At 32.0% G+C, this 11,442-nt stretch overlaps 1 protein-coding gene across 9 annotated transcripts in view; it reads left to right on the top strand.

Moving 5' to 3' along the window:
* Window positions 1-11,442, top strand: part of Pkn (serine/threonine-protein kinase N) — a 113,066-nt gene that overhangs the window by 18,764 nt on the left and 82,860 nt on the right. For 6 of the 9 annotated variants that reach the window (XM_067048903.1, XM_067048902.1, XM_067048899.1 and 3 more), the window contains one exon: window positions 9,707-9,760. The exons of the other annotated variants lie outside the window; for them this stretch is intronic. In XM_067048903.1, coding sequence (XP_066905004.1) covers window positions 9,707-9,760 — 54 coding nt within the window. The remainder of the gene's footprint in view (window positions 1-9,706; window positions 9,761-11,442) is intronic. 9 annotated transcript variants of the gene reach the window in all.

Here is an 11,442-nt window from a genome sequence, read left to right as displayed (position 1 = left end):
TTGGTTTAATTTCTTTTTCCCTTCAACTCGTGCTCAGTTTTTCTCTGAAAAGAATTCATCTTTTAAATCTACATGGTTCTTCATAATGTTTCTAAAAATATATATATTTCTTTCTAGAATTGTTTAAATGCCGCAGGAAAAAAAATGTATAATATGTTTTGGAAAGTCCAATATACATGAACCAGGTTTTCCTTAAAATGAATTGCTTCTAACCTAAAATTATTTTTGAGTTCATAGCTGTGGGACGCAGGCGGGTCGCTGTGGCATTGTGGTAAGGCGCGATGTTACTAACTCCAAGGACCTGGGTTCGAATCCAATTGGGCAGAAAATTTGGAACGTAGTCGTTAGTCTATCTATAAAACTTGGCAATTTAGAAGAAATTGTTACCATCCCATTGAGGTATCGGTTGCACATGCCATACATAAAGCTCTGGAACAAACTTTTAACTATACTGGAGTCGACTTTAGTGAAGACTGTTTCTGTTCCTGAATTTATACTGCAAAGAAAACAAGGGTATTCTTGTACCACATAGATAAAGAACTAAAAATATCGTTTAGACTGAAGTACTGTAAGTTTCCTTTAAATAGTTTAAAAGGCAGTGTTCGTAAAAAAGCCGTCGACGACGTTTGTCCACATAAGTTTCGGACGTTATATAAAAACACATATATATTTAATTTTGAATAGGTTCAATTTAATCTTTGGAATATCAATTTAAATACTTTTAAAACAGTATTCTGTGGAGGTCAGTGGACGGAGGTTTAATATTCCTTATTAAAGTTTGGATAAGGCATACCTACCTTTGTTATTATTATTGTTTTAGTCGGAACATTTATGCCATTTAATTAAGTTCGACAGTAAAATTGAATCTTTGTTGATCATGCCCATTTGAGTTTGCTTTTTTCATAGATAACATCTATCTGCCTGATTGATTTCCATTTCCACGTATAACTTGATAGAAATTTGCTGTTGTTGATGGACTTAAGTTAGTAATTAGTAGCAAGATAAGATGGGACCATTACTCCCTAGAGTAATACTAAAATCTACTGGAAATATGATATATTTTTATGTAAATTTCATTATATTTTTTATTGTATCAGAGCTCTGCATCAGGATCCATACGTACACGCTCTTATCAACCTTACCTCCCTTCCGGGGTCACCTAAGATGTTTATAAAGCGTGCACATCCTGATCTACTTTCGAGTAGCCATTATATTACAACCATAGGATGAAGATCTAACCCTGCTTGTTGGGGTTTCTTATAATATTCTCGTAATACTTTGATAGTTTTATTCCTATGACAATTTGGTCCGTATCACAGTCCGCTCCACAATAACTTTTGTCCAATAAAGGCCTGATGCATTTAATTTCTTATTATTAAATTCTGTTTGGTTTTTCACACCTTCTGGTCTTACCCAAGTGTATTTGTGGATTTCCCTGTGGAGAGCATCGTATTGCTGACTACTAAACCTTAGGTGCTGCCAGATAAATACGAAAGTCAATTATTGCAATTTCTCGGTTCGTGGGTGCTTTGGTCTCCGAGTATGGGCCTGAATTTGGATCCTTGACTTATCTTGGCCTTAAAGCAGTACCGTCCCCTGTGATTAATTTTGTTCATGTTTTGGACTCTAATCCGCAGCTTTTTCCTACCGATCATAGAAATCATCTTCCATCTCAACTTTATCTTCTATTGATGCATATGCGTTAGCGATGGTGGTATTAAACCGACGACCTCTAATCCCTAATACACTAATCCTTTCGTTAGTTAGGTTGAAGTGTTCCATTTTTGGTGTTTTTTCATGAACAAAACTGGTCGTGTGGCTTCACCACGCTCTCGCCATACTACCTACTGTATTTTTACCATTCTACTACATTTACTCTCGTTTGGGTGGCTCCTGATTTGTATAAGTTACGAACATTGAATTGTCCAATGTGGAGACCGTTACACAAGTCACGGGGTCGTTAAAATGTTAATCTTTGAGACTTTCCGAGGCTAGTTTTAGGTTTCCTAATATTTATATACATTCTTTGCCTAGGACTACCGGATCTATTTATATTTTAGGAGCTATTTATATAATATATGATATTTATTTGGCACAAGACTTGCCCAAAGACGTCATACGTCTATCGAGTACGTTATATTATAATGATTGCTAAAAGTACAGAATCTAGTTTTAATAAAATTACAAATTAATTTTCCAAATTTTTATTGCTGAATTCATTATATTTTTTCTAAAGTCTATTTTGAATACAACCAAAAGTACCATTAGCAGAATAATATACTTGGTGTTTATTTTTCGATAAGAACAAATTTTTAATTTACTCTAAACTGTTGGCATGAATTGAGCAGGATTATTAACATAAAAACTGGTCTTTATCCAATACTCTTTTTATTGTTAAATGTTAGATTATATCTGAATTAAGAAAAATAATAAGTGTTAAAGGAATATATTCACATCTCTTCTAATATTAATATAAATATTAGAATGAATAAATAAGATCATATAAATAAAAGGACAGTAACAACAAATAAATTGAAAAAATAAAAAAAGTTAAGTAAAATTGTATCATATAAAATAAATAAAATTAATCCTATTATGTAAACTAGAACCCGAACCATATGGTCATAAAACTCTAAAAATACATGTTAATCTGCTCAGCTAAGTTTATAATAATAATTAGACTACAGTTAAACACCGTAGATGATACGTGGACATAGAGTGTGTTAAAATGCTGTTATTTCATCGTATCTATCAATATTAGTGATTACGGTTGCAGTCAACAGGTATTATTTAGCAATGTTCACAGAACCTTACACTAGTTGTGGATTCTTCATAGAGAATTTTTGTTTTCCTTTGACTCACGTGTCGATGCCATATGTATTGACATTTTTAACTTTCAACAATTTCGCTACTCTATTATAAGGTTTTTATGCTTTGAATAGGAGAAAATTACCTGGTTCTAAAAGTATTAAAATGTTTTCTAACAAAGTTGTTAAAAACTTCAAGCAAGTTCTGTTGTAAAACATGATGCCTTGAATAGTGGCATTGAAATGTTCATCATTTATTACTTTATAAAATGCTTAATGTGCCACTTTGAACTTCTGTATTTCTTTGGGAATACAACTCTCTCTAGTTCCTCATTATTGCACTGAATATAATTGAAAAGTAAGTGGAGACTTTACCTTCTGAATGGAATGAGGCTCTCATAATACAAGCCTACAAGAAGGGAGAATCAGCTACTGTCCAGAGATTAGTTTGCTAACTCCGCAGTCTGCAACACTATTTTAGGAATAGACGTATGTTTGAGATGGCCTATGGGTTACAAAGTAAATATGATATTAAAATGCACTACTTGCCTAGTAACTTTTAGTGGGATACCGGAACTTTATGGAGTGGAATATAGGTCTTTACAGTTTGAAATGTTGAAAAGCTTCCACAAGGTTGGCTCCACTATTAACGATAGCCTCAATGAGGAAGAAATGAAAAGAACAGTTGCAGAAGGAATTAGAACCAAGTTCTCCATTTCATGGCTAATTAAGGACAAATTTACCAAGTTTAAGCTGTGAAAGATCATTAGTTACGTACAGTGGGAAAACACGACCCTTACCAATACGAGTTAGAGCATCAACCTGCTTGATAGTTTCGAAAAAGTAATTTTGAGAACTCTAGGATCCGAGTGTGAGGATGGTAATTGACGAAAATGAAAGATTAGAGAACTGTTTTAGGTTTATAAGGAAATCAGGAGCTCCTCTTATATTAAAATATAAACGCCAAAATAGTTTACTCATGTCATGAGAATTATAGGCAAAAAAGTGGTGCATGAGTCAGTACAGAGTCATAAATGAGTGTCCCGGATGGTGTGTTTCCACGTGGTAGGTCAAAGTAGTAGGGCAGAATCTTCGGCTGCTACCCATGCTAGAGATAAAAATAAATGGTAAGAAGCTGCTGAGCCGGCTGATTGGAAGATCTTTGACGTGGGTTTAATGGTAGTTCTACTAGCGACTTAAGGCCGATAGTAGTTTGTAGTGTTAAATTTTCTGAGTAGAACTGGACCTAGTATAGATAACCACTTGGAAAGAAATTTACCATAAAATAATTTTTTGGATATGTAAAGATTTCTTCCCGTATTTGTAGAAGAACTTAAATACAATATTTTATATATGTAATATATATTTTTGTAAGTAAAGTATCAATTGAATTTATCGAAATAGCAAATCTAAAATGAACCACTTCGGTATCTATTGATTAAATCCTTTAACCTTAAATCTTCCCTGACTATGCATCATTCCTCTCCGCCTGCGAAATTTTCAAACGCACTTTTGAAAAAGAAATTAAACTTCACTTAAATGTTTTTCATAATAATAAGATTGTACAGCAACTCTTATCCAAACCATTCTAGAACACCATGTCTTTAAATTTTCGTGATTTAAGTTATTATTTTTGTTGTAGATATTGTCAACAAAAATGGTCTTTTCGTGATGTTTGTTTTGTTTTTTTTGGCGAGAATTTTACCGATTTCATTTGGATAAATTTCATTTTTACTTTGACTTTTTGTATGTTATTACATACCAATCTTTTTTTTTTTTTAATATAACAATTTGTTTCTACATCTTAAATATGAAAAAACTTTTTCGGCACATTCATGGATTTTGTTTGCCATGTTATTTACTATTTTTGTTATTAATCGTTACGTTTTCCACAAGTCAAATTGGATCCAACCAAACAATTTATTGGCAATAATCGTTGTATAAATGAATGATATAGACGTGTTGGTTTCTCCAATACATTAGATGGGAATGGTATGTAAATGCCGCCACAGACAAAAACTGCTGGATCCAATGAAGGGTGGGTGACTGCGTCAGATTTAAGACCATAATACCAGAGGGAACGAGTAAGTAGGCTGAATACGACAGTAGGAGAGGATGGTGAATAATGTATTAAAAAAAAATGTATATGTAATGAAATTCTCTTGTTCACTACTCTGTAATTGTTGATGAATTAATGAATGTACTAATGATGAAATCATTATGCTAATAAATATCAATAAAATATAATTGTTTTTCTTTTGTTTCAGGTAAGGATTATTTTCTATACTTCTCTTTTAAGAAAATTTATATTCCTTTTATTGGTAACTATAAATTTCAATATGGCTTTGGATATAAATAAATGCTAACTAAATATATGGTAAGATCGTTAATGTATATTTTTTATTATAGGTCTTATAAGATTATGGTTTTTTTTTAATATCAAACCTTACAATATACCGTAATTAAGGGCAAAGGGTTAAGTGTTTTACTATTATCACATTTAAAATAAGATTATGAAGAAACATTGAAAACACTGCTGAAAACAGGTGCTTCCCCAAGGTGCTGTTTGCAAAGCAGGAAGAATCCAGGAGATCCCTGTGCTTTGCTCTTCCAATCCATCTAATATTAATTAGTGTACTAGGTACTAGATTTTTATCCTTAGGAGAGAATTTTAACTTCGAATTATGAAACATGCCCATAATAAAATTATTAATCTCCTAAAAATTCACCACCAACAGGGATTCATGTGAACACAACCAGAACAAGAGTCTGTTTCTTCCTAAATAATTATGTATTATCTAAAAATAGAATAAATTGCCCATTTAGCATACAAATAAATAAATACAATAAACAGTTTTAAAATTTAAATAATATATTCTATTTAGGTAAATCTGAGAAAATGAAGAAATTATTAATTCTGTATAAAACAGGACTACAAAGGAAGAGACCTGTGAAATCTTTGCAGAACCATTAAACCATGAAACAACCCTGGAATATTGGTAGAAGCAATATAGGTTCCATAGTTTTCATCTCAAAAAACTATGGAATCTGGTAAAAAATACATCCTTAACGAAATTGAAGTAGTATGCTAAATGCTGTACCAAAGTATGTTGTTTACCTTTTTTTCGTAAACCGTGTAATTTCTGATTATGAAGCGAAAAAATATTAGTCCAATCGAATTAGACACCTAACTATAACATTAAAGAAATAAAAGAGTAGCCTGTTTCATACTATTTTGTAACACCGAATAGGTCCCACAGGTTTGTGTCTGATTTGGAAGTGAGCCGGTGGATGTGGTAAATACTACATTTGATCAGTTTTTTGTATTCAATGTCTTGAAAATTATTAGGTTTGGTGTCATGAATGAAGGATATATAATGTACTTTTAGTACATTATATATCCTTCAAAAGTGGTCATGTAACATTATTTTCTAGATACGTAGTTTTTGGAATATGGAGGCTATTTTTTATTTCAAAGAATTTTTTAACATTTTTGAGGTACTTCAAGACTTGTGATTGATCAGCAATATTTGTCCGCGCCATATCTCAGAAACTTCATGGCTTAGTAAAACAAATAACAACTTTTGTTGGAAATTTGTCGTACTTAATTTTTTTTCAAAACTCATTTATATAGTATAATATATTTATATCTAATAAAATACTCAGAACTTATACAGAAATGATTTTCGAGTTTCTAAAAAAAAAAAAAAAAAAAAAGCACAACAACTAAACCTCCTTTTATTGTAAACTCGGAGCGTAAATTCATGCTTGTTATTTACTGATGTCACAGTATATAACAGACCACTGTTTTATTTTTTACTGCAAGTTAATGTGTCTGGTTTGACTGAACTAATATTTGTCCCCTCAATATCTCAGGAACTACATATTATTTTTTCATAAATGTTCTGCATAATTTGAAAAATTCAGTAAATGCAATAAAATTGTTTTGGTAGGCTCCCGGGAAGGAAGCCGTTCTAGACTGCGAGAAAGTCCTCGGTGATTGGCCTTGACACTGTTTCAAGTTCAAACTCCATCCTGAATAATATTTAAGGCCTGTTCCAACACGAACTTGATCATAGTCAAAATACGTGTTGAAAAGGGCTTTTAATGTATAACACTCGCTTAAACTTTCATAAAATCGCTGGTTTTTATTCCTCCATCTGTTCTCTTTTGTCTACTGACCAGTAAATCTATTCGGTACTGGGTTTGATTAGCAGTGAAATGTTGATCGATTAGGTCAGCTCATCTTTGACAGTAGGGTAGGGATGATAAATCTACTGAATTCTATAAAAAGTGGATACTTATTATTGACTTGATGGAGTTTAGAGGAGGGAATAATAACTAAATTGATACTTCACAGTGTGCATTAAATAAATAAGTAAAACACATGCACATAAAAAGATTGAAGATACAGAGAGTTTAAAGATTTATTTTTTTAATGAGTGCCTTATCTAGGACAATGCGAGCTTAAATTACCTTGTAAATAAAAATAAAACGAGTTCATCTTCTGTTACTGAGGAGGCAGTACAGCGTATTCCAAATGTTGTTACACTGTTAAAAGACGAGTATCAGTGGAAGCTATCGAGTGAAACCACGTTTAAATTCGCGTGGACAAATATATCCTGAAATCCCCATCGGAACTGGAGAAGACCTACGGTAATTTAAGGTAGTACCTAAGGTAATTTAAACTTGCACTAGATTTGTACCTACTTACTTATACTTCCAGGTCACCCACTCGGTTTCACTGAGGCTTGAAGTCTGTGGAATTAAAGGTTCAGTGGAAACCCAGTTAACTTGGCTTTACCTGCTCTCTTTAATTCAGCCGGCTTAGTATAATTTGGAATGAATTGCTGGTGTAACGGTTTTCACGGCGGATATGTGACGTCATCCGTAGACCGGATCTCACGTATCAAGCAGATGACCAGGGTTATGTCTCCTTCCGTTAGATAGATCACCACCTTGAAAAGTTACCCACTCTGAATTTCATACGAATATTATTTCATCTCATCGAATTTTTCAGCTAGAATTATTGCCATCCTTGATTATCGTTTTCGTTAAACATCATCCACAGGTTTTATACTATCGCATAAAAAATAGTCTATAATTTTATTGCCTTCTCTCTTGATTTAATGTTCAAATATCGCATTATGTTTGATGATTAAAATATTAATTAATTAATTTTCTAATTTAATATTTTTCCTATTGGAATTCTCCACTGATTTTCCACGGTTTTCTTTGACCAAAATATCTCAAAGATGTTTCCAGTACTCTCTATCCCATGCTCTTTCCTTATTTCAACTTATCTTCCCATTTTATTCAACTTCATACTCTTTCAATTAATTGAGTGAATTTATCGGTTATTTTTCTGAAGAAATTCTCTTAACGTGCTTAAAATTAATATTTTTTCCTCCAAAGTTTCGAAAATTTTAATTTTTATTCTCTACTGTTTTTATTTTCACTTTTTATCGTTTCAAGGATTCTTTAATTTCCAACCCTTCCCCATCTGAATTTTTACACCGCCCTTTACCTTAAGTCTATTTATTTCGGGAGCTAGTAGTCTTATGTACCTTCCATAATCCTTATTCCCCGTTACCTACATTTTCTTTTCCACTCTTAGAGAGCGATATCCTCATCTATTTTAGAATGGGTTACTGAAAGGCAGCGTCCCGACAGGAGTCCTTTTGATGTCTGAAATTTTTCCGGGAGTTTTGATCCTATTTTTACGTGACACAGACATTATTGTACATTTCTTTTGTAATGTTTATTATGCATTCTGCATTATTTGCTTCTTTAGGAGATTCCCACCATTTCTTTCTAAGAACCTTTTGTTGTTATGCCGTTTCCAGGTCAATATAAATATTTTCAGTTATGTAAATTGATATAACTAAATAATAAAAAAAAAAAAAAAAAAAAAAAAAAAGAAAACGCCGTATGGCTTTTCTTATAGTAATGGTTTTTTTTTTTTTTTTTTTTTTATATAAATTATTTTGTTTATTCTTATGCGTTATCTAGCAACAAGTTACGTGGTGCACGCAATCCTTATGTGTACAGGTATTGAAAAAGATTAATTAAATATGATATTTTCAAATGCGCACATATCAGATATCCACTAGTTCTCATTTTTTTCTAATTCATTATTAATCACTATAACGTACGTTATACAATATATTTTAATTACTTTTTTTTTAATACGCACATAAATTTTACAGGTTGTTATTTGATTTTTATGTATTTTACTTAATAATTTCGATTGAATTACCTGTAAGATGGAAAAACGTATCATTACAGAAAGCCTTAAGAGAATAATTTATCTCGTTAAATACATGTACAAATTTCATCAGGAGTTTTGAATGACATATTTAACACTGGCAAATATCTGTCCACATCCATATAGGACATTAAAGTCGAAGCAGTATTATCTTGTTAAGAAAATTTACACTCTGAATTATTTATATTATACCTCAGCTACCATAAACCCATAATTTCTTTTGTATGAATTTTTATAACTATAAGTTCGTAAATAACATTCTGAGAGGAGAAGATGGTTGGGGGTGCGGTCAAAATACCTAATTATTTTGGCCGCACCCCAATCTCTTTTTAATTTAGATAGATTTTCCTCAATCAAATTCCACTTTTTAATTATGAAATTATAAAATCGTCAACAAATCCTAGAACCTTAGAAGTTTCATTTCTAACGCACATAAATATGTTATACTTTAATTAACTGTTTTGTTTACGAAATGAGAAAAATAACCAGGATAATGAAAAGGCCTTTGGTAAACTATGTAATTATATCAAGTTTAAATTAAATAAGAGATTTAGTTTTTTTCAGTTGTGTGATGAAAAAGTTCCAACATCAATAGTTATGGTTCTAAAAAAAAAATGTTTTTAAATTTCAGAAGATTTTGTGGTCAATTCTCCAAGGCCACTGTTACTTAAGATGCCACGAAGAGGTATGTATTTTGCGAGCCTTCCGATCCCCGTTGCGAATCATAGCTCTTCTAACATCTAACCAATTCTCTTTAAATTAACATAAATGTGAAGGAGGTTACCATTCCTCAATTTCTTTTTGTTTGACCTTAGTTTCCTTTTCTAATGGTTACTCAGTCACAGATTTCCATTAGAATTTGCAATACAATTGTACGTTGCAGTGTTATATTGGAAAGTTTCGGTTGGAATGTTTATTATTGAATGTGTTTTAACCAAGTTTTATTTTATAACACTTCATGTCTTATAGTTGTACTAACTATCCAGTTTACTGCAGAGATCCATAAAACCTTATTGACTGGTCCTAGAAGTGTGTTGTTTGATGAATTTTATTATTTTTTTTATTAATTGTAAACTCTTGTTCACTGCTCTTGCGTTTAGAATTACTAAGTACCTTCGGATACGATGCAATAGTGTTGCTGATTTTATAGTTGTATTTGGAAAGATAAAGTCTTCAATCATTATGTTATGTAAAAGGACTGGCCGTTGCTGGTTTATAAACACTATCCACGAAAACTACTGTATCAAGCTAACCAAACTTTAATCACATTCACGATGTCGGATTGTTTTTTATTTCGTGGTGGACCCACGGAATGAAAACTTGAGTCTCCTGGTAAGAATAGGCTAGTAACCTGTACCAGGGGTGGCCAACAAACAAGTCGATTGCAAGGCCAATTTTGGATGATCGTCGCTCACTCGGAATGTATGGAATGGAATTCCGTGTACCATGGACTTTGAAGCGATTGTAGAAGACAAAACTTTCAAGCAATAATTTCAGACATATTTCATATGGCTCAAAAGTTAATTATTATCCATTTTCTTTTAATTTCCCTGGATATGAGTTTTTGGCCTTTTAAATAATTATAGATAAGCTGTATATCTGTATTTCAGTACGATTTGTACTCAGCGAGCTATTGATAGATTAGCAAAAGTTAAGTCATATTATTTTTTCATGATATATTTTCCTGTCCCCTCCCCCTCCCCCCCCCAAAAAAAACCGAAAGTGAAATATTTTTAATTTAATCATCTGCCAAATTATGAAAACATTGTTATAAAGCTGCACAGTAGCTTTATAACAAATTTTTCATATTTACGAATAGTACAACAACCTATAGATTGCAGTTGATAAAAAATTAAATTGGATTTTAAGTTAGCAAAAATCTATCTTGTAAAGTTGGATCTGGTAATTTATTTTCTTCATGAGCCTACATCTCGAAAACTTAATAAGTGATTTAAAAAATAGTTTTTAACATATATATTATTTATCCACACATACCTCGCTGGAATGCACCTGATACTGAAACATAGTACGCGTTTCACGCTCCTTCCCCCTTAGACTACTCCCATGACAAGTCGATCGCGACACGCTTATAAGATAAAAAATAAATCTTATATACAGAGAAGTTGGCTAACCCCGACCTTTACAATAACCCCACCGTATGTCAGAAATTACCAGGTAGGAAGTAGAAGAAAAAAAAAATTTAATTTAATTATATTATTTCAAAATTTTTCGAGACCAGGTAATATTTATCAATTAATTAATTTAATATCCAAAATAGTCTCAACACTATATATTTATTTATTTGTCCTACGTTTCGGCCCTTCCAGCCATCCTCAGGGACATCTAAACATTTAACAGCTTATATTA

Source organism: Halyomorpha halys, unplaced genomic scaffold, assembly GCF_000696795.3.
Source record: "Halyomorpha halys isolate HHAL.00 unplaced genomic scaffold, Hhal_1.1 Scaffold91.1, whole genome shotgun sequence".
Lineage (NCBI taxonomy): Eukaryota > Metazoa > Arthropoda > Insecta > Hemiptera > Pentatomidae > Halyomorpha > Halyomorpha halys.
This window is presented reverse-complemented; position numbering and strand designations above follow the sequence as displayed.